Consider the following 27,328-nt stretch of genomic DNA (forward strand, 5'->3'; position numbering starts at 1 on the left):
TCATCTCCTGTGTTATCAGCGAAACTTGTTTTCTCTACTTCTTCAAAGTCATCTCAGCAACTTCCGATTTAGAACATGTCCTTGGATTACTGTTTCATACACATGGTCTCATATTGCATGCTATCCTTCAGGAGCTGTCCTGAGAGAAATTTCTACCTCCTCTTATGGCCAACAATGGTTTGCTTTTCCTAAACAACGGATGTTATTATCTTACAAGTACCATGAATTGTTCTGCTTATCAGAATTCCCATTTTGCCTTAGTGACTAAAAGCAGAGGGCCAAATTTGTAGCCTTCTTATGACAAGCATATAGGCCACTGTGTTGGGTGCTGTTAGCTTTTTTTGGTGATTCTGTTCTCCGCTTTTATTTTTCAACTGTTATTTACTTATTTTTTTAATTTTTATTTATTTATTTTGGGGGACGAGGGAGAGGGGGAGAGAGAGAGAGAGAGAGAGAGAGAGAGAGAGAGAGAGAGAGGGAGGGAGGGAGGGAGGGAGGGAGAGACGATCCCAATTAGGCTCCATGAAACATCTGTCAGGGCAGAGCCCAATGCGGTGCTCGATCTCCCAAACTGTGAGATCATGACCTGAGGTGAAATCAGCAGTCGGACACTTAACCCAGTGAGCTACCCAGGTGTCCCCATTTTTCAACTTTTAAAAGGCATGTTTTAATTCAACAAACTGGATTTTATGTATCTTTGAAAAACACATAAATACACTTAGTGTAACTCAATTAAAAAATGTAATATGCACATAAATATAACAAATGCTCACGCCACTAAGAAATCACATTTATCAAAGAAAGTGTTACTGTTTCCGTATTTATAATTTCTACAGAGAGGCTAAAGTAACACTGATAAAAATCTCTAGCTTAATTTGTAACGCTTTATACCTGCATTAAACGAATGCAATTAAAAAAAAAAAGTGAACTGTTTCATCCCAACTACTGTTAAAAACAGTAATTTTAAAACTTCAAAATTTTAAAATTCAATTGGGTGGTCCTCTATAGAACTGGTATAAAGAAGAAAATGGTACCCTGCTTCAAATATGATACATTTTAAGTTCTTACCATTGCAAATTTAATTTGATGTCAAGTACCAATTTGTTTTAAGTCAAGGGCGAGTGGACGCTTTATACTGAACTTGTACATTCGCATATGCCATGCTTAACATATCCCAAATCCCATACCATCTTTGGCAAAAGGTTTTAAGCCAGAGAATGGGTTTCTAAATGTTGCAAACCACAAGGCCATGAAGGTGAAAAACTTACAGGGTGCTGTAGGATATATGGTTGAGGTTGCATCCAAGAAGGACTTTGCACCTGGAAAAGGGAGGATTTTGAAAGAAACATTGATTTTCATTGGAATGCTAGCGACTTCTCTAGAGATCTTTTAATCATGTTAAAATCTACAGGAGGAAAATAAGGAAGCAATACTATCAATGATTAAAAAGATCAAGGCAGTTAGAGTTCTTGGCAAACTGGTCACTCTGAATAGGATGAAATGATTATTTAAAACCAAGTTCCACGTGCCCATTCAAGAAGTATTAACTGAGTACCAGGCATCAAAGAGAAAAAGGCAAAGAAGATATGGGCCCCACCCTTAAGCAATTTATTGTCTAAGCAAGGAGATAAACAAGTAAACAACTCAAATCGTGAAAGTGTTAAGACCTAGGCACTTTTGGAATGCAGATGAATGAGAATTAATTCCAGCACATCTCATTACAAACTAATCCTTAAAGTATGTGCTTATTTAAAAAGAATAACGGAATTCAATCCCTCTTTGATACCAGGACATTAGGTTTCAGGAATCTTGTCTGGTGGTCAACAATTTCTAGTTAGTGTGGAAAATAAAAATCTGAAAATCAGATTTAGGAAATTAAACTCCAGTAACTACATCTTGACATGTACAGTCAAAAGGGCACCTGCACAGTAGACCCTCTGGGTTGAGGAATAAGCCATGAGAGTCAGGTTCCATGGCAGGAAAGAAAGCCTGTGCAGTCTGCCACTCCAGAGAAAAAAATATCAGTCCATTTCTTGATGCCCAGAGCGTTACTGAGGCTACACAACTGTTAAAAAATTAAGTTTCAGTCTCTAATTCTTAGCAACAAAACCCTCCTGTATCTTATCCCCTACTGTTAACTTCAAAGGTTCTATAGAGAGGATATGGGGGAAAGTCATGGGGGGAAGAATGTATTGTGATTTACCTTGATAGCAGAGCCCCGATACTTGTTTTCTCTGGTTTCCTTTGCCACCTAAGGCAGACCAAAGTTAAGTGCTTCTGCCTTGTTAACATTTCAGTTATCTGGACTGCAGTCTTTCCCCACTGGGGTACTACTGGTGGTTTCCTGCAGATGCCAATTTCTCAAATCCAATTGTATAAGCATATGGTGGTTTAGTGGAGAAAGGCCCACTCCAACACGAGTGCGAGGCCTTCACTGAATAAATTGTGGGGAGGAGAGCAGCTCCCTGTAGCCCCCAATTGGGGCAAGATGCTCTCATTTTTGTATGCTTTCAGTGGTCCTAATAATCTAACAGCTTACAGCATTATGGGGTTAGGGAGCTATAACACCTAATCCAATTTTCTTTCTGAAGCAGCAAACGAGCTCCTGTCAATTTCTATTCCTCAATTTTCCCTAACTATAAAATGGGAATAATAATCTATGTTCTTTGAATTCTTCACCATTGGTTCTCCCCTCCTTTGGGTCATGGCTCCCTCTGAAAACCTGATGAAAGAAATAGAACTCTGTCTCCCGCCCACCGCCCGCCCCCCCCAACCCCGCCAACTAACTGCATACACACAAGCAACATTTTGCAAACGATTTAAGGGAATCTCAGACTACTTGAAGCTCATCTGCTGACCCCACTGTGTCCCTGAATTTATGGGGTTAAGAACCTCAGTTTTACAGGTTACAGCACTAAGTGGCAAATGGAATGCAATTCCACATGCATCTTAGGGAAACACAGAATGCCCAGGAGAAGAAATCAGGCCTTTGAAATGGAATGCTGTTTCCACAGTCAGGTCTCCTAATTTCTTTTTTCTATTCTATGAAACAATTCTGTGGCCGTAATGCTCACTGCCTTACAGTAAAGAGGGAAAAAGGTGGTAGGGACATGCATTAGTAGCTGAAATAGTTATAGCAGCACAATTCAAATCAATATGCACAATCATTTACCCGAGAATAAGCTTACTTGTCCCTAGTTTTAATGATCTACATAAATGGCAGAGGTTTCCAAGTTCGGATTTTTAAACAGAACTACCTTTCATTAGGGAATTGTTAATTAGGGAAAACACATTACAGCAGATGTCACTGAGGCTTCTAGAGTAAGGGAAAATAGAAAAATTTTATGTCCAAAATAATGAAAGAGGCATGAAATCAGCAAATACCATGCCCAGCAGATTGAAGGACTAGCCCAAGTAACATTAAAAACCCAGACAGATAAAAGAAAAAATGAGTGAGAACTCAGGAAAAGGCAGAAAGAAGACCTAAAAGCTGAGGGAAGCTATGAATGCTCCATTAAAACTTCAGTTTCAGTGCACTTAACCACTTCTCTTTATTATTCGAAGCTACTTTTATGTTTTCAGACAGAACCACCTTAATGATATTGCTTATGTTGACCAATCCATTATTTTAAAAAGTATAATGAATATACTCTCATCAGCCCGCTAATCCTGTGTATGTATTAACGATGATGATGATAATCACGGCTAACATGTAGTGACTGCTCAGGATACACCAGGTACTGTGCTGAGCTCTTTACATTATTTAGTCCTCATACCAAGCCTATGAGAAAGAAACTATTATTATCCCCATTTTAAAGATGAGGAAACTGAGGCTTACAGAAATAAAATAACACAGTTATTAGATATTGTAGTTCCCTAACCCCAGAAATCAGGGCTACAACATCTAATTCAATTGTTTTAAAAAAAAACAAACAAACAAGAATACACAAAAGTTTAGTCACACAGGATCTCAACAGTCAACAAAAGAGAGAACTATATTCCCACGTGTCTGTATTGAACTGTTGTTATGTTTCTGTCTGGACCAAGGCGGTAACCCTGTTAGAGGTACTCTGCTACAGGAGGAGAAATGAACACCACCGGGTTCATGGCGAATAGGAGGTAACCCTGCAATAAAACCGAATCACAGAACAAGGTACTTCATGAGATCTCGGTGCTAAGTTGGGAATTTAAGATAAAGCCTCCTCAAAATAACCTGTTTAAACAGGGAGTCACCTCCTTTTTTTTTTTTTTTTTTTTTTTTTTGCTGCGAATCTCATTGCATTGCTCATTTAATGTTACCTGATGGAGACACATCTTTACTCATTAGCATGTTCACTTGCTCTTTTCTTAGTTCCTGCTGAGGAATAAACAAAGGCAACGGTGCACACCTATTCTGTATTTTACCTAACGTCAACGTTTTTTAAGTTTCAACTTCTGGGACACGTGGTGTCCAACAGCAAAGCCCGCTGTGGAGGAAGTATGTGGGTTCGTCCCAATTCTAAAATGCTATGATTTCAAGGACTGACAGCTGATAACCATTTTCTCTTGTTTTATATTCTCTTACATAAAAGTAAGTCTCTCTGTCAAATAAAAAGCAGCTTATTCTAAATTGGCTATCCAAGCTGCATAACATTGGACTTAAATTTCATTATAAGTGTTTAAAATTTTAAGACACATAAAAACGCAGCAGTGATTCACAGCCGGCAAGTTGTCATACTCTTGATGAATCCTAAAGGTACAAACCTGGTAGGCAGATACAGGAGATGCAATATAGGGTGTGAGAGAAGTTTGAGTGATCATTCGGTTTGTAGCAATACTGTATGGTGAAGGATAAAATCTAGAACAAACACAAAAGCCTTTATTAAGTAATCCTTTAAAAAGAATAATTCCCGGAACAAATGTCTGATATCTTCCACCTTCACATTTTCCCTCAAGCCATTATGCATTGATCTTAATGACATACCCGTTTTGTATAGCAGCTGTGGTTGGGTCATACGTAAGTGTCATTCCAGCCTATGGGAAAGAAAAAAAAAAAAAAAAAAAAAAAGAATCACTCACCGCAAGGGCAAGGTTTACAAATTCCATTTCTTAGGTCATGGCAACATAAAATAGAGATAGTTTACTAGCATTTGATAAAAGTGAGAGTTTCCTTTAGGCAAACATAAACTCAATATGAGCATTCAGCACTACACCTGCACAGTCTCGTTTGGTAGTTATTAGTTGCACGCAGTTATTGAAACATGGCGTCTCTCCAGCACAGTGGCTATATCTCAAGTGCTCAAATAGCCACATGTGGCTCGTGGTTATCACTGGACAGTGAAGACTCTAAACATTTCTCTGAGTCTGAGTCTCTGAAGACTCTAACATTTCTACTGGATGGCACCTCCTTAGACATTCTTGAACTAGTAGGTTACTTAAAAAAAATTCATTGAAAATAAATATGGAGAAATGGACATCCAATATTTTTATTGTCTTTTTTTTTTTTTTAAAAGAACATTACTCAAAAGAATTAGGCAAAAAACTCAACGACAAATACACTGTTTTAATAATGTTACTTGGGATAATTTCTGAATAATTATAAATGTAAACCTTGAAGAGACCATGACGTTAAAAAAATACCAAACAGTTGTTCCATTTCTTCGGGGCAATTTAAAGTTTTCTTTTACTTGATATGCAGCTAACTGGGAACCATTAACTGTACCCACCATCTCTCTGTCCATCTGGAGAGTCATCACTCTCTTAGCACCATTTTCACTGGGAAGAGTTTTAATGGGACATCATCTGCATCATAAAGCCTGAATGCTGGCACCTATTTCAGAAGTACAGCGGCCAAGTCAAGATGCTGCATGTGTACCCAGTCAAGTAGGCTCTCATGATTACACACCCACACTGAAGTCTCAAGAAGGGACTTACAAGTCTCACCTCTCCTTCTCTATGCCATGGTCTTCCATTAGGGATGTATTTGTTTGGGTTCTGCCTCTTCTTCTGTCCTCCATCCGCAAACTTACACAATAAAGGTTCTGTAGGAGCTGAATGAATGGGGACAAAAAACAGAAAACAAAATTGTATGTGTGTGCATGACAAAATGTAATTCAACTTTTTTTCTTTAAATTTTTTTTGAATGTTTATTTATTTTTGAGAGACTGAGAGAGACAGCATGAGCAGGGGAGGGGCAGAGAGAGAGAGGGAGACACAGAATCTGAAGCAGGCTCCAGGCTCTGAGCTGTCAGCACAGAGCCCGATGTGGGGCTTGAACCCACAAACCATGAGATCATGACCTGAGCCAAAGTCGACGCTTAACCTACTGAGCCACTCAGGCACCCCCATTTTTATCCCTTCAATAGAAGCTGTGGCAGGTGCCATAAGGGAATTGATAGAACACTTTAAGCCAAAGGTTTACGCAGACCCTTATATGATTATCCGCTGGTGAAAAAGATAGTAAAGAAAATATATTAGTTATTATTTTCAAACCACAGAGTGATGAACACATTTATTCTAAGGAACCAAAGCAATCTTTTCATTCACTTTTATACTTGTTTACGTGCAGACCCACTTGTTTTCAATTCTGTTGATGAATCTCCAAATGCAAGTAACATTGTATCACCTCCCCCCACCCCCAAATTAAAAATGCTCCCTTAGCAACTCATCATTCATTCTTCAGAGAGGCCTTCAATTCCCCCAGGAGAAAACAAGTTCCCCTTTATACTATAGCTCATATTATATTTTTAAAAAAATTTTAAATTTTTATTTGTATTTTTATACCTAGCATTTATAACAACTTGGAAGTGTGGTGATTTGTTTGGGGTCTGTTTCCCCCTCTGGAATGTAAGCCCCCTGGGGAGCGGTGACACTTATTTCTTCATCACTGTATCCCCAGTGCCCAAGTATCTGTCATGTTGTAGGCATGCATGGCACCTTGGTTGAACCAATGGATGAATAAAAACAGGTCTCATATGTTTATTTGTGAAGTACAGCTTTGAAGACAGCTGTTGTAAGAAACGCAAAAACACCTACCCAAGCTATTTAAAGTTTTTTTTCTGTTCCTTTAATCATCCCTCTTGGGGTTGCTTTACTGTATATCCACATCATAGAATGATCCAAAGAACAACTCAAGAAATGAACGTAGAAAAGCAAAAGATTCAGAAACTATCACACAGGGATAAGTATTCATTAGCTTAAAAGAAAAAAAAAGGTGGGGGGGAGGTGACGGCATAGTAGTCTACCCATGACTTTTCATTTTCTTTGCTTTTCCACAATGAAAATAGTAGTATATTCCTGAAAGTTGTGCATATTTCGATATGTTTCTTGTTAATGTAATAAAGGTAATCATACCTTCCTGTCTGGTTCTCACATTCTGTCCTTTGTCTACTACAGAACTCTGATTACTACTTTCAAGTTCTGTTTCAAAGTTAAATAACCAGGAAGAGAAAAATATTACTTATGGAAAATTTACTCCTTTCTCCTTTGCCTCTTATTATCCTAATTCATCTCTTATTTTATATCACTGTTACCCACCCACTAATGACAGGGTGGAAGCAAGAGTGCCTCTCAACACTTCTCTGCCAAAAAAACAAAACACAACAAAAAACCCAACTGTAATTCCTTCTCAGTGAGGGATCTAAGCTGTCATCTGGTATGGCTTCCTCCTCTCCCCGGTGTGAACCAGTCCAGAGGGACAGGCTGGAATGTGGGCTCACTTCTGAAAGGCAGCTGTACTACGGGAACCAGAAGTTGAGAACAACACTGTGAGGTGTTTGGGGAGAATACCAGGGAATCTTGGCCCTACCACTGTTTACCTTCTGACTCCACCCCCGGGCCTCAGGCTTTCCTGAACAGGAACTTCCATTTAAGACAAATGGGCGTGAAGGAAGACCGACTGGGGCCAAATCCTAGACTGCAGATGAATTACTCTGTCTTTTCAAAAAAAATGTACTGACTTTTGGAAATTTCTATACCCACCAACAATCTCAGAAGGTAAAGTAAGTGGATACAAAGGAGCAAGAGGGCTTTCTCATAGGTGATGATGTTTTTAATTCTATAACCACGCGTTTGGCAACAGGTGGAAACGAGGGCCAGGAGAACACTGCTTTCGAGTAGAAGGAAGGGATAAAGGGCAAACCTGCCTGAAAGTTAGGATTTTCCTTCTGCCACACGTGGGGATGTCTCACCTTGAAGTCTAAGGACAGACAGACAGCTCAGAAGCACAATCTCATTCTTCACAGATCTAAAAGTCCTTCTGGCATCGAATGTTTCCTCCAATGATGTTTTAGAATTTTTACTCCCCATAATCTTGTAGGGCAAGTGAGTAGAATAAACTCTGCAGTGCTAGCCCTTTGTGGGACTTCACTTTGAGGATACCCTTTTATCTAGAGGCATTATAAAGACCAGCTAGCTCCTAGACAGAGATTTAAGAGTTTTCCAAAAAAGATTTTAACCTGGCACACTGAATAATGCAAATGGACCATTTTCCTTCATGAGCATCATTTCTTCCAGAGAAAGAAGGCAACCAAGTTGGACACATTCTAGAAATTCACTCTGGGCTTCCTAAGTAGTCAGGTGTGAACAAAAGTATTTAGGCAGCAATCCCTGGGAGCACCAAAGCTCTACATTTGCTCAAAGGCCAAGTGTCCCTATCTGTGGTAAGATGCTGTCAATACATTTTCATTCTTCTAGACTATGCTCTGCCAAAAGAAAAAAAAAAAAAAAAAAGCAATCTCATGCAACAATAAAGCCTGCTAAAAACATCTAATGATGCGGTAAAAGTCGATGAGGTAAACATCAGGTAAGCAATGACACGTTTGCAAATATATCATTCAAAATGAAACGGAATAGGATGTAGTTGAATCTTTCAACAACGAATTATGTTTACTATATGATGTGGTGATGTCATTAGGATATTTTTCTCCCTCCAAAAGCAAAAAGGTCAGTAGTTTAAACAGTTTGATACTGGCAGGTATCCCATATTGTTGGAAAGCAAATTTCTTATTTTAAAGAATTACAACCAGCAGAAATGACAGATTTTTTTTTTTTTTTTTAAACATAGTTGTTGGCTCCCTGTTTTAGGGAAATGGGAGTGTCCCAGGATTCCATGTGAGGCAAAATAACATTCTAACAGCTTCTTTCCTCTGTTAAAAATTCTCTTTGGTCTGTTTAGCAGTTGGAACTTATTGAGTGCCTACTATGTGTAAGGTATAGTGTTAAGAACAAGGAATACAATTGTGGCTAAAATAGGGTCTTATCTCACACAGCTCTGGCATCTAATGGGAACGAGAATGCACAGAGTCTTATGAAAACCCATTTAGCCATTAATATTGTTTTGAGAGATGTCCGTTTTTTAATAAAAATGCCACCCAGAAGCGAGATACTTCTGATACTGAAATGGCTGTTATTTCTTTTACAGTGGCTGCTTCATGTGCCTGGGTGACATTATGAAAAGCAGGTTATCCCTCTGCGTTCTTGAGATCTTATTTATTACATGAATTGTACCGTGTGCTCCAGGAAAGCAACTATGTGAAGATTTCTTTAAGATATTTATGTTAGCATGAAGCTGAGCAAGGGTTAGAAGATTTCAGTTAGATTTCTGAATTGAAAGCAAACAAATACACCCAGATCTGTGTCATGGCTCACTTATTTTTAAGTGTGTGGGAGACTGTTGCAAAATGAGAGACCCTTATTTGATTAGCATATCCTGTGTCTTACTTCAAGCCAGACCAGAAGTCTCTAGCATTTGTGTTTTGAAGCCTAATACACAGTTTCCAGGTTGAATACTGAGAGATGCCAGGGGATGTCAGATTGTTCTACACATCAGATCCTTCCGGTGGCCTGCTTGGCTGTTCTTTTCAGAAGGGAGATATTGAGGAGGACTGACGTGCAGAAAAGGAAGTGCCATGAATACTAGCAATATGACCATGATTAACAGGTAGATTTGGGCATATCACCTCAAAAATATTCATATGTAACAGTCACCCCATATCTTTTACATGGTCAATTTTCTAGATTAGCAATATTTTATCCTATTATGCAAAACAGTAATTGGTAAGAGTCCTAACAAATGATTTGTGACCTAAGATATATTCCTGTATTAAAGTGATATAAAAATTCTATCAAATTAGCCATACTCGACTGATTTTGCCAAATATGCAGAGAATTCTTAACCGAATTTAATTAATCACCATATTTTGGGTTTGTAAAGGGTGTGCCTCAAAGGGTGTGAGAGAAGGTCAAATTCTCTTACTATCCAAGACAGAAAAGTTACTTATTTATCAGAACCAACAGGAACATGTAATTCCAAAAGCTTGACCATTGTAGTATATAACCTTCCAGAGATGATGCCACAAACGCAAACACTTACCTGATATTTTCTGCCACCTCTTCAGAGCCATCTAAAGTGACTGCATTGTAGGATTCTCCAATGCGCCCTCCACAGGGCCTTGTGGGCTGGGATGACCTTTTATGAATGCCTGATTTTGTGGCACTAACAATCTGGTCCCATCGTAAGGGACAATGAGCTCTATGGGCGATGCCCTTGCTGATTCACTGCCCATCTCTACCAAACAGTTTGCTTACCTATCTTCTGAAGCTCAAACTCTGTAACTATTTAGGCTAAAATGTCTTCCCTTGACATCCACACTAAAAATCACTTCTGGTATGCCTGCTTTGACTAACCACTGTGGCTCATAATTTGACCTCCTAGAAGTCTTCCTCACCTACCCAATCCAGTGGCTCAGAGAATTAGAGTTGTCTGTCGTTTGTAACAGAGTGGACCTTTTCCTCACTGTGTTCTAACAGCTGGAGAAACTGCTACTTCCAAACTCCCATTTTTCTAGTTAAGCAGTATTTATCCTAATCAACATTCTGTAAAACGTGAACTGCCCTCGATAGAAGCTTTTCCATCGGTTGTGGAAAACCAGCCCACTCAGCAACTGTAATTAGCTTTCTTTCTGATAACACTGCCTACTTTCAAAATTCCTCAACTAGCAACACGCAAGGAACTATCTGGGGCTCTTCCTTTAAAAATTTCGACGTAGGGATCTAATACATATTATCCATTTTTTGTGTGCACGTCATCACTTCCTGCCTAGCTTCCTCTTTGTTTCTAACCAAATCCTGCTGTCTTGTCTAAGCACCACACAGAGCGACAGCCTCTCCCCGTAGATGCATGTCCTCCTACGCCTATTTTGTTAGGTTCTCTCCCACATTCCTGACCCTTGTAGAGTGGTTCCATCTCCCATTCAGCTTTACCTATCAGTAAAATAATGATTTAACAACATTAAAGTGAGGTTAAATAAAAAATAAAAATGTAATCCTTCCACATCACTCCAAGTTAAATATTTTACTATTCTATATTACTGCTTTTCTCAGTCTAAACTTTTCATATTTGCAACGGTAAGTCTTTTTCTCCTACCGTTTTCATTGTGGACCTTTCCCTGTCTTATTATGGAATCTTCTTTTTTTTTTTTTTTTAAGTGGCTACATAAGGTTCATTTTGAAATGGGTTTATGTACAGTTTCTTTGTTGTTGTAACTAACACTATATGAACATCTGTGTGTGTATCTTATTTCTCTCTTTAACCGCATTAGTGCCGACTGCTAAAATGGTGGTCAGGTTGTATGGTAACACTGGCTCCAGACTAGTCTCCCTGGTTTGAATTTTGGCTTTGCCATTTGTCACTTAGTGACTGCAGGCAAGTTATTCAATGTCTGAGGTTTCATACTCTGTGGAATGGGGATAGTAATTGTACTTATTTCAGAGGATTGTTACAATTAACATACAAAATGCTCAGAACAGCTCAATGCACAGTAGCTATTGTTACCATACTATGACGACAGGAGGAAGTCAAATGTTTGAATTACGACTCTTCCTCTCGCCTTTGAATTCTTAAAACAAGTTCTCAGGAGAGGGACTTCTGGTTTATTAATGTTAGAAACATTTTTAGAGACTGGCCTGTTTTCCGTGGACTTTGATTTTTGTGAGATTTTAACACGCTGGCCAGGGGTTGCCGCCTTGGCTTCACATACGATGAAGAAATGTTCAAGTTGGAGTTAAGGATGAAGTTACTGGCAAATGCCTTTCAGAAAACTGTTTCACAGTAACACTTACACTTCGCACCCAAGGTCCTTATGCTTTAATAAAATTTTACTCTGCTATTTATTGTTCCTCCCTGGCAGAACCTGATAGCGAAAAGGTATATAAAACTGATCTGAGGGATCTGCTGTAGGCTGGGTATGATCGATGGAGCCCCATCACCGGCCCGGCATGGCACGCCAAGCATCTGAGGCTGAAACAGTGGCACATTTCCAGTTGAGACCCCTTGTTACTTTTTAAAAGCTAGACTTCCCCTCCACAGTAGAGAATGAGTTTGCGTTTGGAGCTGTAAGACAGCCCTCTCCCCACGGGCCACCCAGGAGTATTCCAGCAGTTTCACGGCAGTGATTGTTCTTCCTAAGAGCACAGCCCTTGGAGCGGCCGTCTTGACAATACACATATTCAGACTCTGCTCTATGTACACACTGGGTAAGGGAGACAGGAACACATCGCAATCCCAGGGGTGTGATCACATTGTCCTAAAGCTACTACCAGGAGCATCACACATGTCTTCAAGGGTTTCTTTTGTCCAGAGCTGTCAACATTTTCTGTTTTTACAGAGTAACAATAGCTTAAGACAAACATTCAAGGAACAAAATAGGCAATAAAAACCCGTGACAGATTTCTAGCCTTTTCGTTAGAGTCGTAATTTTTCCTCTAAACATTACCTTTCTGCCTCCTGGCATAGGACAATGCCCAAATAATATCACCTATAGACAGAGACTTATGAAATGTGGGTAAGAGCAGTTCTCAAGCCCTGCTGGGCATATACCCAGTCTGAAAAGTCAGAATAACACAGAAACAGATGTAAAACAAGCTGAGGTCTTTGGACAGAGCTGGCCAGCAGTTATGCACTTCACTGGAGCCCTTCCATGACAGACGAAGCTTCGGGCTGTGGCAGAATGATGCCAGCACAATACCGAGAATATAATGACTCACATATCCAGGGCTAGACACATTTTTCTCTTTTAAAATTCTTCGCCCTTAGCACACAGGAACGTATTCAGACTCCGATAACATCATGGAGAGGTCCAGAAAGAAAGATGAGTAATCACACTGCATCCTGCAGCACTGAACATATATGTGGACTTTGTCCGTGTGTGTGTGTGTGTGTGTGTGTGTGTGTGTGTGTGTGTGTATGCGTAGGCAAAAACAGAAGGCACGGAGCAAGCACTCTAGGATAGTTCCAGCTAACATGCCAACGTGCATTCATTAGTCTTCTCAGAGACTGTACTCTCTTCCAGGCAGGTACAGGAAGAGCATTTTTTAGACAAAACCCTGAATCATGACCATGAGTGACAGTGTTGTTGCCTGGGGCATGTCTCCTAATCTGAACATCTGGTCTAACTAACGAAAACTCCCCATCCCTTGTTTCTAACATTCACTGTGTGGGAAACCACCACCATATGATTTCCCCGTAACAGAATTTTTATCAAGTAAATATTAAGTTATTTCAAACCTCTGTGAAATTCACCTGGATTGTCTGACAAAGCAGTCACTGGTTCTTTAACCCCGGTTCGGAACCTTCCACGCAAATCTGATGTACTGCAAACCAGCTAGCGCTCAAAACCAAGATAGAAATCAAGACAAATCCAAATAAAAGGACAATGCTTCAACATTTTCAGGGGAAAACAAGAGACTGGATGGGGAAGGATAGAGGGGATGGCCTTATGAGTAATTTTTTTCCAACACAAACTATTATGTGTATTTAAGAAAGTTTGCTGGAAGATAAAGCCTCTTTGGAAATATGGTAACATCAGGGCCACCTGGGTGGCTCAGTCAGTTAAGCGACTGACTCTAGGTTTTCAGTCAGGTCACCATCTCATGGTTCTGTGAGTTTGAGCCCCGCATCAGGCTCTGCACTGACAGTGTGGAGTCTGCTTGGGATTCTCTCTCTCTCAAAATAAATAAATAAACTTAAAAAACAAAATATATGGTAACATCAGGCACCAAAGCACAAGATTTTTAAGAAGCAATTTCAGAAAATAGGTTGCATTGAAAATCCTGATGTGGATTTTCACAGAGCTATGAACACGTACTACATTATGCACATGCAGGACAGGGTGGAATATGTCTGGCGCGGGGAATTCAGCCACATCACTCTGGTATGAAAAGAGCTGGCAGAAGAGTGGGTGGCACGTGATAAGTGACAATTTATGTGCAGATCTGACCTCCTGCTTAGCCACCTAGAGACTTTCTTAAGACCACTACAGTTAAGATGAGTTCACTGTTCAGTTTGTTAATTTTCATAGTGTCTTTTGGGGAATGCATCTAACGTGGGTTTCTTTTCTGTACTTGCTTGGCTCCAATGTCACAGGCAAATTGCCAGTTGTGCAAGAATCTGAGTACTCTGACAGAAACCATCCTGGGTAATTCTGCTTATGCCGGCTCAACAACTTGCATCACTGATTAAACCATCCTCTGACTGTATTTATGAGACGTTATGTCTGCCTAGCAATGAGCCTACATTATTTAGACATTAAAGTGGAGGCTCATTCAATTTACCCTTGCCTGACAATATTTTTGTTTTTCATCTGGCTCTACTGAAAATAATATATGCATTCCTTGGAGAAACCCATGGTATGCAGTAGCCATTTAGGCAATTTGAGAGAGCAGTATCTAATAAACAGACTGGTAGTCAAAGAAAATTTTCGTATTATGTGTACCAAAAAAGGGGAAAAATCCAGAGAAGTTCAAAACTGCTTCAAATTCTGTTGTGGCTCTCAAATCCACTTGGGACTTGTTTTGGGGAAAAGTTGAGTTGACTGGAACTATCCTTCCAAGGCCCACATTATACATTTCAAACTCCTGCCTAAAGGCAGTTCAAACTCGTTTACATGCAAAGAAGTATTCAGAGAAACCCTCAAAATAGCCATGATTACTGTGATGAGCGAGCCCTACGTGAAAAAATGCTCTTGGAAACCACTTGGTAACCTCTGCTGTTATAGGGCGATGCACAGGCTTTCTGTGCCTAGCACAAAATTAAAAATAAAACAGCCCCTGCTGCCAAAGAACTTGCAGTCTAGTTGGGAACTAATACATAGAAAAAAATCAGGAAACGTTAGAAAATGGCACAAAATCAAGTTCTGATTCAGAACAGAGAGAGTGACTTGACTGCACCCCCCAGCAATGATTCTCTGGAAGCAGAAGGAATCTGTTTCTTACCCCCCAGGTGACACCTGGCACAACTTAGAAGAAACTATTCTCTACTAGTTGCAAAGGTACAGAGACTCCTACAATCATTTACATGTGGTTTGGAAATCAAGGTCTTTTTTTCCTTGAATAGGTATGACCAATAGTCTTTAAACCCGCTTCAAAGAAAACAGTTTAAATCATACAACCATGAAGTCCAATCTCGATCTGTGACACCCTGAGATCTACTTCATTCAGGAAACTGGTAGATCTTATCTCATCTCAGACTCACACAATAGCAAAACAATTGTGTGCAGGGGTATTCTTCCTTCTCGAACTTTCTTTGTTGTACGTAAAAATGAACTGAGAAAGTAAAGTGGTCACTGGTGGGTGGATGAGCAGCCCTTCAGAGGGACTAAGAGCATGGGGTCCTGACACTGATGACATGGGGAAGTGAGGAAAACACCAGGAGTCGGCTGTGCACACGTGGCCCCGCGGGGTAGGCTTTACAGAAAGCTCCCACGTATTAAATTTCTCTCTTGTCTTTACTTGGTTGGAGGGTAAAAACATCGCTTTTTATTTTCTTTCAACTCAAGTGCTGTTGATGGAAAACAAAACGAACTTAAAAAACAAAAAGGAAGCTCCTTCACAAGGTTGAGTTCCCTGGAATAGTGTATTCCAGGTCTTTTTATTGCACGCTCCAAACTTGTGCCCTCAGGCACTTCAAGTCCACAGGCAACCCTGCAAACTGTGTGCTGTTGGGTTTTAGCATGCCAAGATGAAGTGCGGTCTGTGGTATCACATGTACTTACAAATAGGTTCTTCCACGAAGTGAGACTTAACTAGATACAGAGAATTAAAGTAAATCTCTAATCACCACTACCAGCCACCCAGTGAAGCATGGAATACTGGGGCTACAGCAGAATAAATACTCAACACCAGTTACACATGCACAGCCTAGTGTATGGGGTAAAATGGAAACGTCTTCCAGTTGGTGGTCGGCCGTTAGCACACGAGCGTGTGAACATGTAGTATTGTCTTGGTGAACAGTACAGTGAAATTGATACAAAACCAACAAACATATGGCTGATGTACTGTGCCGGGATGAAAACAGGAAGATGAGAAAAGTTTCTGCCTTCAAGGAGCTTCTGGTTTAGTCAACTGACACATTTAAACATATTAAGGGGACACAGAGGACAACCCAACTGAACAGGGGAGGGTCTCACACGAGGAGGCAAGATTTGAACACAGGCCTGAAGGGTGAGGGTTGGAGAGCCAGGTTAAAGGGAACTGGAGGGAACTAACTTGGAGACCATATGAGAGAAAGCAGAGAGGAACAGGGCAGCATGGCATGTTTGGAATACATCTGTAGTTTGGCCCGGGAGGACGGTACATGATAAGGCAGAGAACAGAGAGAGGGCTCAAGAAGTAGGCAAGAGCCCTTTCACCTCTGGCCTTCAGTGACATTCTAAGAGCCTGGAAGGGAGAAGGGGGCTTTTCGCCATAAAATGACACAGAGGCCTTTATTTCATCAAACTCGGTGGCCGCAGGCAGGGAGGGTATCTGGGAAAGGAAAGGCTAGCTATCAGGCAGGCAATTAGAAGCCTGCTGTAATGGCCTTGGTGACAGAGAAGGGGTTAAACTAGGTTGCGGTGGGAGGGATGGAGGGGAGAGGGTAGGTTCTAGAAGTTATCAAGAGAAAAAAAAGTAAGAACTTGAATGGCTTTGTACGTGAGAGATGACGGATGGTGCGGAAGGCAGAGCCCAAGGTGACTCGACCCTGAGTTTCTGGCTTGAGTGCCTGGCTGGGTACCAGTTCCACTCACTGAGAAATGGCTAACTGAAGAAGAGCAGGATTAGACGGGAAAGGAGGCTCGTTCCTCTTTGGAGACAGTGAACGTGTGGTGACTGAGACCGGGCAGCCTGAAGCTCAGGGGAAAAGCCAGGGTGGGAGATGAGTGCTTCTGAATGTACATACCAGCTGAAACCTTGAGAATGCATGACGTCTATTAGAACTGTGGAATTTGGGGAAATAGCAACAATTAGGGTTTAGATAGAAGAAACAAGCCCACAAAAAGAGAAGGAAGTAACACAAGATGGGAGGAAAACAGAGAGATGGGTGAAAGAGACGTCAAAGGAGGACACGTCAAAGGATGAGTAATGGACCAGCAGCATCAAGTATAGCAGACAGACAGCATCACAAAGATAGAGAAGCCTCCAAATTGGATAGTCAGGAGCTAAGTGTTAAGGGCTGAATTGTGTTCTCATGGCTCCCGCCCCCCAAAAAGGCTGGCATCCTAACCCTTGGTAACTCATAATGACAGAACTCTTATTTACAAATAGAGTCTTTATGGTTAAAAAGAGTGGGTCCTGATTGAATGACTGGTATCCTTGTAAAAAAGGGGAAACTTGGACATGGAGACAGACATGCACAGGGGGAAGAAGGCATGAAGAAACACAGGGAGAAGATGCTCATCTACCAGCCAAGGATGGAGGGAGACCCCTCCCTCCCTGCCAACACCTTGACCTTGCACTTTCAGCATCCAGAACTGAGACAACACATTCCTCCTGTCTAAGCCACCCAGCTTGTGGTACTTTGTCACAGCAGCTAGCAGACTAATATGGACAGTTTACCACGCAAGACACAAGGAGAAGAAGTCAGGTTGGGGAGGGCTGAGGTATGAATGTAAGGCAGAAATGGGGACTACACTCTTAAAAGGTTTATGTGAGAAAAAAGCTAGAGGAACACAGTGCTTAGCTTAATTTAGTTTCAAGATCAAAGACACGTGAATGATCTCAAACACAAATGGATAAATGGATAGATTTTTCCGGGAAACTATTTCAAATTTAAAACGTATTGGCATAGTTCATAGTTTTGTTCTCTGTATTCTGTGATTTAAAAAAAGGCCTGTTGTAGTAATGGTCACAATTTTTGTTCCTAGTATTATTTGTGCATTTTCTCAACTTCTCTACCAATTAGTCATGCCAGAGATGTTACAAATTGAAAATAAAGGTTTTTGTGTTTTTTTGGAAAAAAAAAATAAAGGCAAAAGACTTTGAAATTATAAGAGAGGGAGGGGATAACTGGCAGAGCAAGGTCCTGATGGGACGCGATCAAGGCCACAGCTTGGGACCCCCTGTTTTTTGAGACTTCAGGGAAGGAAGGAGTTAAGAATGGGGATGGAGGTGGTCCTTGTTGGGAAGAGGCAGGAAGTTGATGATGTTTCCACCTGTGATCTCAATTTTACTCATCAAGTAAGAAGCAAAGTCATCTGCTCAGAGTTGACAGGGGGTTAAGGAAGAACCGAGCAGGCGGGTGGAGACTGCCGCCAGGGAAGGATGAGAAAACTGAATGAGGACCAATGATGCTGGGGGTCTGGTCATGCTGGAGACAACATTTACCTGCCTGGATTTAATAGAGGCAGAGGAGGCGGCCTGTTGTAGAATTAATCCAGGTTTAGCATTCTGCAAAGCAGGTGTGACCAAGGTACGGGTACAAGAGAAGTCACGATACTGTTAAAGAAATGGTTTTAGCACTCAAGAACGGAGATGAGGTTTGGCAGGGATGGAAAAGTGGTAAAGAAAGATCCCTCTGTATTTTGGATCAGGTTTAGTGGGAGCTAGAATGAGAGCGATCTTGGAGTGAAAAGCTCGTGAGGTGTGGTATTCTTGGTCATGACAACACAAGGCAGAGAGCTGGGAGGAGGTGGTTAGAATGGACTGGACAGAAGGGCTGTAGGGACTGAGGTCCGGGCTCCATAAGGGGTGCACGGTGACACATGCCGAAACCTTCCACAAGAAAGGCAGGAAGATGGAAAGTACCTCGGCCCTCAACGGACAGGACTGCAGGACACAAGATTTACTGAGGATGATAGTGGTAAGATGGGGAGTTACAGGATGGCCTGTCTACCAGAGAAGGAGGGGCTTCTACAAGTCAGACCCTCTGTCCTACTGGGATGGCTTCCATTCATATTGAAACACCCAATGTCTGGAAGAGACACATTTTTAAGTCTTATTTGTAGGATCAAAGAAATAAGTTTTAAGAGCTAAGTGAGAGTATGTGGTTCTTGATACATCATGTGCTAAAATTATAGAGACATTACATAAAAAACTACTGATAAAATTTTAGATAAACAACATACCAGAAACTCCAGGTGGTGTCTTAATGAATTTTCCATTAAAATGACCAATAACAGCTTCGCACTTTTCTGTTGATTCCATCCTATTCATCCATAAAAATAAAACACACGTTTAGAGATCTCTTAGTTGTCATTTGGTTTTGTGCATGTGAGCACTCTTACAGGTTTACTAGATACAAATGAAACCTAGCAAAAATGTGAAGAAGAAAAAGTGGGTTTATTCTTTTATCTAATTGTTATATGTGTACTTCTGTCATAAAATGGAAACTGGTCTCCACAGAGTACTTTCTGAATCATAAAAGAAATACATTATACCCAGAGAGTTTAATATCAAGCACATCAAATGTGTCAGTTTTTTCTACTTGTTGGAAAACTGGCAATCGATACACAATAGTCTTTCTTGGTCATGATATTGAATTAAAACAGAAATGCCAGCTCAAAATACGACTGTATTTATTATTGCTGCCAGAATATTAGTCATTTGATGACCTTTCCTTTTATATAGTCACAAAAGGACAGACTCAAAAGTCATGATAAGAGCAAGTGAAAATCACAGGACACTCCTTGTATGGTTTTACGTTAGCTTCAGGTTTAAAATTAAGTCAGCAAAGTCAGTTATGTACCTTCTTTGTCACCCTGGCTTCAGAGAATGAGCAGAGGACGGAGCCTAACTTCACAATTTATTCTACATCTGCAGGTGGCTAAAAACGTTTGAGAAACATTTCAGGGAAATTACATTATTTTGACTTTTTTTTTTTTTTTTTTTTTTAAATGGAAGAAACACTGAATAATCTATTCAAAATGCACTACACTCCTGATTACCCAGAGAGTTACATCTTGGTTTTAATGGGTAGTAACAGTTTTAAAAAGCAATAGAATTTAATTGGGTTCCATCTTTGGATACAAAACTGAAACTGCTTGATCTGCTTTCTGAACACCCACAGAGGTAAGGGTTTTTAGATGGTGCTGAGCTTTTCACTGTTTCCCTTGGACCTTTGAAGCAATGAAGGGTACACTGGAAATGCAAGTTTTGGTGAGTTTCCACCTGTAGAAATTTTAGTTTTGTTTTACAATTATCTGGCTGAACAGAAAGAGCTGTTAGCTAAAAACCGGAAGAACCGAGTCCCAGACCAGTGCTTGGAAGTCTGGTGAAAATGCAAACATTTCTTCTTTGACTCCATTTTCTTACATGGAAAATAGTAAACAATGCTGTTTGTGTTGATTTCACAGGTCTATGGGAGACATGATGGTCACCAAATAGAATACTGCATATGAAAGTAAAATGCCAGCAGTTTTTCTTCTAAAATAAAAGTCAACACATTGAAAGATATAGATGTTATGTGTTCCTGCATAGTATGAATAGGTTCCTAAATAATGTAAAATCAGTTTTCGTGCATGGGCTTTCAAATTAGAACTATGTCAAAAATCAAAGCTCCTTCTGTTTAAGATTTTTCTGTTGGAAACCAAATTAACCAATACACTGAAGTATCCTTTCTGGGGAGGAAGGTATGAAAATAAGCTGTAAGGGGTCCCTGGGTGGCTCAGTCGGTTAAGCGTCTGACTCAGGATTTCAGCTCAGGTCACGATCTCAGGTTTGTGAGACTGAGCCCTGCTTCAGACTTCTGCGCTGATAGCGTGGGAGCCTGCTTGGGATTCTCTCTCTCCCCCTCTCTCCTCTGCCTTCCCTGCTCTGCTCCTACTCTCTCTTTCAAAATAAATAAATAAACTTTAAAAAAAGCTAGAAGTGAAAGCACTTTTGGATATATCTGTAACATATTTCTTAAAAAAAAAAAAAACTAATCTGAAGCAAAACTGTAAAATGTTACAACTGCTGTAGCAATTTGTGGTTAGACAGGTGTCCAATCATTGTCTTACTTTCTGAATGTTTGAAATAATCTAATCCATTGACTTTATGATGAATCAAATTTCCATCTAATAAGAAAAAGCCATACCAATTTATTTATGAAATCTAGGAGCCTATGATTGTTACTTTTAAGAAGTTATAGGCATCCTGGTCTAATTAATCAAAACATTAAGGACACATATTTTCAAAACTATTGCTCATGTGGTATTTCCTTGCCCTGAGTCACCGAATATTTAGTGTCCTCCAGTTCAAGAATCCTAATGAACTCCCAAAAGATCTGGAAAAACTACTAACCAAAACTTACACATTTACATTCATAGTAGAGCTGGCTCCCATAACCCTGCCTCTTCTCTTTTGGCTCGACTTTTATTTTGCAGGAAACTTAGCAGAGCTATTGTCACTGACACGATAAAGACACAGCAGCGTGCTTACCTAGCAAAGCCAACACCACGACTCGTACCACTGGAATCACGTAGTATCCTTGTAGAAATAACTTGTCCAAATGGCTTGAGCATAGTTTCAAGTTCTTGCTCATCCATGGACAGTGGCAAATTAGAAATATATAGGTTAGTAGGATCTTGTTCCTGTTGCTAAAACAGAACAGAGAATTGTCCGTTAACGTCGAACTGAAGTTGAAGTATTTACGTTAACACACTTACTTTTCTTGAGCCACTCTCTCTGCTCAGGTCCTTTTAGAGCGCTACCTAGAGAGAGCATGGGAGCTACAGAACACCCAGGTCACCTTGGACACTTGAAAACAGTGTCTGAAGCTTGGACAATCTGTGCAGGTCGGACATGATTCCACTGCGTCGTTCTTAGCGGATTTGGGGGTGGAATTGCTGGCATGCACTGCGGAGCTGGAGAGGAAGCCCTCACTGAACCACACTCTCAGCTGTTTGCAGCGCTCCCAAAAATAACCAACCTCTCCTCCACTACTATTTTTAGGAGCCCATTTCAGGCACACTATTGCACACAAGGGTAATACTGTGAATAATTCAATCCAGAAACAGATAACGGATTCTGAACCAAGGCATCTAAAGTCCACTGGGGCTTTATCTCAATCCCCTTCCTCTGCTCCATGGCAAGGTCCTTACTACTTACTTTTAAGTTGTGATCACCAACGGGGAAAGGAGAGCCCGTAAATTCACAAAGACAAATAAACTCAAAGACATATAAAATGATAAACTCTAGGCAGAGCAAACTTTAGAATCTGCATAAAGGTGAACTCAAGAGTAAATGGGGGAAGGGAGGGTGCAGAATCTCAGGCACCCTCCCAGGCCCACAGAATCAGAAGCTGCATTTTAACAGGATTTCCAGGTAATTCATATGTATATGATGTTTAAGGAGCAATAATCAGATCATTTCCCACTCACCTTTCCTTTGCTCAGACAGAATCAGCTGAAACCAAAGATAGGCAACTGAATTTTCTGAGAACCAGTAACTACTAGGTATATTTACTAAGAGCCCAGTGTTAAATCATCAGAGAAAAAGCTTATATGACAACTGGAATTATTTTCTGACCACGTTAGAATCACTTCTAATCACTTCTGCAGGATCACTTCTGCAACTGTAAGATTGGAATTTTAATTTAATTTTAAATCAGGCTTTCCTTTGATCTTACTAACCAAGTGTATCTTTACACACTGAACTATGCAGGCTTATGATTTTTCTTTAATGAGCACTTTTAGTAGTCATTCATTGATATTTTAGCATTAGGCAACAGAATGGCAAACTCATATTTTAGGTGTCCAAAATGCACAGTGCTTTGAAGCATACACATATTTGAATTGTACAAAAGTCTCTACTTCTAAATTTATCCTATCATTAATTAAACCTGAAATGAAACCCGTCCTTTTATGTCATCTGGAGTAAAAGTGAACTTTGACCTTTTGTGATATACTTACCTGGTAAGATTTAAAATAACAACCTGGTATCCTAGGACCTGGCAAATGCTCTGGTATTCCCAAGCATTCAAGTTATCAAATCTGGAGAAACTATGAGCAAAAAGTATTGTCCCTATGACCTCCTGGTTCTGACAGCGGGCAGCCAACATGGAACCAGGCCAGTCCCAAACGTGTGCAGCAGAGGCTCCAGGCCTGGGAGTCCCTGGGGTGTGTCAGTGTGGGTGGATCCAAAAAAAAAGTGAAATTTTTCAAATGCTCACTAGCAAGCCAAATACTTAACCTCATTAACCCTTCACAGACTGAACAAAATGCTAACTATCTTTGCTTTTAGCTGAAATTAGGATCAGCTCAATGTGGAACGACTGATTATTTTATGCTGAACAAAACTTATCTTTATATCTTTAAGGTATAAAAATTGGAAAGTGATTTAATAAATGCAAAACACAGATAACGTGTTTGGAAATATAAAGAAAAGCAAAACAGTCTTAGGTATGAAAGTTTTCAAATGCTTCTGCAGTAGGGTGAGACGGAAAATGTTCTCTCCTTATTTTCATTTCACTCACTACATTTGCCCCATTAATTGCACAGCTCCTGGGTTAGTCATCTCATGTGGGCTCTACCCTCCCAAGTCCCTGAAGATTTCCTGTGGTGCAGAAGGCTCTATTTGTTCCTATGGAAGTCTGGTCCTTAACTGGCCACTACAGATGGAGTCCTTTCTCTGAGGGTGGGTCCTGATGAGCCCCGTAGCCTCCTACAGCCAAATGATGTGTACAGCATATTTCATTATCCCAGACTCGCATAAAATAGCCTTGACTCCAGTCCCGTCTTCCAGCTGCTTATAGTTAAGTAGGAGAGATAGAAACACAAGTAATAAGTGCTATGACAGAGATGGGTACAAATCACAATGGGAGGACGGATGGGGGGGAACGTGTCTTGGGAAGACAGTGAAGACTTTCCGGAGGGCATGACACTGAGTTGAGACTTGGGAAACAAACAAGTCGTTGAGGCTGAAATCAGATTGTGAAAGGCTTTCTAAAGAATTTGATTCTACTTGGTCAGTCACTGCTGTTGAAACTTTCCCATTTCAGTGCTGCAAACAGCAAGAAGGACTATGTATCCTGAGGAGTCGGCAGGCAGAGGCCAAAGTAACCTTGCCAGAGTGCAAAATTTTTTTGAAGCCTTGTGTTGTATCTTAGGAAAAAAAAAAAAAAAAGTCATGTAAATGTTGCAATCTATTCCCTAACTATTTAGGTTTGTTTTAGTATAGAAACAGTATTTCTGACCTCATACTTTCAAGTACTACTGATACTCTGGGGAGATAAGCCGTGTTTATCCTGTGATTTCATGTACTGGGGTGGGGGAGGGGAAGCAGGAGGAAGGAGGGACTGCCGTCCATGAACTGCAGTTAGAAAGCCACAGTCTGACAAACGGGGAGGTTCCAGAAGCATGGAAAGAAGGAAATGATATCATCAAACCTATCTTATGAGAAAAATCTCTGAATCATGCTTAGTCAGATTCAGAATAAAGCTGGGAACCCCCTAATTAAAAAGAATGAAAACCCTCCCTGGGCAAAGATAGGGCCTAAAAAATGTTACGTAAGAAACATATACCACAAATATTGTGGAGACTTCTCTATAAGTTACAATTATAACAATTAAATGACTAACATTTAAGAATGTTCAGAGGATATTTGTCATATGTGAAGTATTTTTAAAAGGGTTAACAATGTAGGTACAAAATACTTCCTAAATCCATGTTTTAAAATACGATTAAAATATGTGTAAAATACTACATTCTTTAAAGTCTTGATTCAACCTGAAAATTTACCAGTGAAGAAAAAAAGCACTAAAATCAGAATCCAGAAAGAAACTGAGCTCTTAACCCATTCATTGGTAAATAGTGAGCTAAAAGTAGCCTAAACACAAGTGAATATTTCCTATGATTTTAATACATTTGTTTTCAACAGCAACAACTCAATTAGTTTTTTCATTTGGGATGATCTTTAAAGCTAATGCTATTTATTTTTCTTTTCAAATGGTCAACTTATCTTGCAAACATTAGCTACAAAGTTGCAGTAATAAAAAAAAAAAAAAAGAAAGAAAGAAAAGAGAAGAAACTCCAGGCTGGCAGGACTGGCCACAAAAATATCTAATCCCCAAAGTGTCCATGGATCCTAATTACCACACGTTCATAGTGAATGGAATATATAATACTTGTAGTGAGTGGGGAGTGGTTCTTGAATGAGGGTAATTTAGTTTCTTTAAAATCAGTGACAACCATAACTCTGTTTTATTGCATACAATGTTATGTCCCAAAAAACAATTATTCTGTAAATTATGGGTGGCCAAACATAAAGTGGGGCCAACAGGCCTCTTTATATCCATCCTTAGGCATGGAAAAGGTTCAATGGCTTCTCTAACAAGTAGAAAACTAGCTCCCACATTGGCCATGAGAGGGATAAATGGCCACTAATGTTCACTTGAGTAGAAAAGCAGGGCTCAGAGGTCCCGTGTGGTGTAAAGCACTCAGTCATCATCTGAAAGAAATTAACAAAAACCTCCCTGTGCATGTGGAATGGTTCCTAACATGCAAGAAAGGGACTTGGCAGGAAGACCAGACATCTGTTTTCCCTTGTACTGAATAGGTTCACCAACCAGCCGAGAGCTGCTTACAGGCATGTGAATGCAAACTGCCTGAAGCATGGTGGACTCTGTGTGGAAGGGGGATTAAATTCCTGCTCCTTTGCCTATTTACTGGGGGAAAAAAATGTGCTCGCTCACCACCAGGCAAAGAACATATGATGGCCTGCTGACTCCCAGCAGGCCTTAAGAGGTAGTGCTGAAAGGCCTGGAGAAGTCATTCTATTAACAGATATTACCAATGTTGATTTGGTTGTTAAGTCTTTTTAGCTTGGTATCTGAAATGTTCTCTTCTCTTTACTGATTCTGAGTCTTCTATTCTAAAAACAAACACATCTGAAACAAAGCCAAGATTAACAGAAATGGGAATGGCCTTGAGCCCTTGGCAAAAGCTTTTGATAAGTTTCATCATGGTACTCTATAGACAGAGCTCAATAAATCTAATTTTTAAATGTCCCATTCTTGTCACTATCTGCTCAAGCTAGGAAGAAAGTTTTTCTCTCACTTAGTTGGCTTCTCTGGTCATCAACAAAATAAACATTTAGTATCTACCCTATGCCAGGTACCAAGAAAGGTACTGAAAGTTAAAACATGAATAAGAAACCATTTCTGCTGCTGAATGCTCTCCACTCTCAATTCTGCACTTCAGTTCTGAGTATCTGGGGAGTCCTTTTTTCAACCCAGGTACCCAGTGTGTCAAACAATGTTATATGCTTCCTCACCCTGAACCCCACACCCCACCCCCTGACTTCCCTGGAATGCACTTTAATTTTTTCTAATTACATAAGAAATCAAGACTTTAATATGTAACAACATGAATTTTCAAAACCTTATGTAGTATCCTGATTAATTCACTAGCAAAAAGTGGATGGCAATGGGTCCCTTATGACTCAACATGGGAGCCAGACCTTAACTTCTTTTAAAAAACTGTCTCCACAAAAGGTGCATGCCAGGTGCTCCTTTATCCAGACAGCATAAAGGGATGAAGTCAATTCCAGATCTTCAAATCCATGGTGCCATGCTACAGAACAATGGACCCTCTAGCATTTAAAATATCTTTTGTAACTTTAATGATATGATAAAAAATAAATCAGGTCCAGGAAACTCAATCTTTCCACAGAGACCTAAAGAAATTCAGAAATTCATGAAGTGCAGGATGTTGGCACACTGCCAGCATCTCTGAACCTACGTACTGTTCCTTCCCGACAGATGATGTAGAGCGGGATCACTCTTCCCAGCCAATTTACACTACCCAAGTCTCCTAAGGAGGCCTTTGAACAGTGCTCATTATCAATCCACAGGAAAGTGGCGTTCAGGTGCACTGTTGACATGTGCCAATCTAGACCCAGTCCAGTTTTGACTAAATGCAGCGTCAAGAGTCCTTCAAAACAGTGGTTATTTAATAGACCACGCTGCTTAATATCACTGGCACTGAAAAGATGCCTAGGTAAGTGCTCTTAGGGTTGCTTTAAAGAAGGCCTTTGCATTTGTAACAGGTTGTTCAATAGCCCTCTTTCTAACTTGGTTTCAGCAGAAGCCACAAAACAACGGTTGGCACTCTGACAT

The 27,328-nt window shown here is 40.3% G+C and overlaps 1 protein-coding gene across 14 annotated transcripts in view; it reads right to left on the reverse strand.

The window, feature by feature from the left end:
* Nucleotides 1–27,328, reverse strand: part of RBMS1 (RNA binding motif single stranded interacting protein 1) — a 214,967-nt gene that overhangs the window by 5,876 nt on the left and 181,763 nt on the right. For 9 of the 14 annotated variants that reach the window (XM_042948948.1, XM_042948934.1, XM_042948936.1 and 6 more), the window contains 7 exons: nucleotides 21,652–21,809; nucleotides 19,359–19,438; nucleotides 5,914–6,029; nucleotides 4,964–5,013; nucleotides 4,744–4,837; nucleotides 2,204–2,251; nucleotides 1,269–1,319 (listed from right to left, as the gene is read on the reverse strand). In XM_042948948.1, coding sequence (XP_042804882.1) covers nucleotides 1,269–1,319; nucleotides 2,204–2,251; nucleotides 4,744–4,837; nucleotides 4,964–5,013; nucleotides 5,914–6,029; nucleotides 19,359–19,438; nucleotides 21,652–21,809 — 597 coding nt within the window. The remainder of the gene's footprint in view (nucleotides 1–1,268; nucleotides 1,320–2,203; nucleotides 2,252–4,743; nucleotides 4,838–4,963; nucleotides 5,014–5,913; nucleotides 6,030–19,358; nucleotides 19,439–21,651; nucleotides 21,810–27,328) is intronic. The other 5 variants (XM_042948940.1, XM_042948943.1, XM_042948941.1 and 2 more) reach the window with 3 other exon arrangements.

Source organism: Panthera leo, chromosome C1 (genome assembly GCF_018350215.1).
Source record: "Panthera leo isolate Ple1 chromosome C1, P.leo_Ple1_pat1.1, whole genome shotgun sequence".
NCBI lineage: Eukaryota > Metazoa > Chordata > Mammalia > Carnivora > Felidae > Panthera > Panthera leo.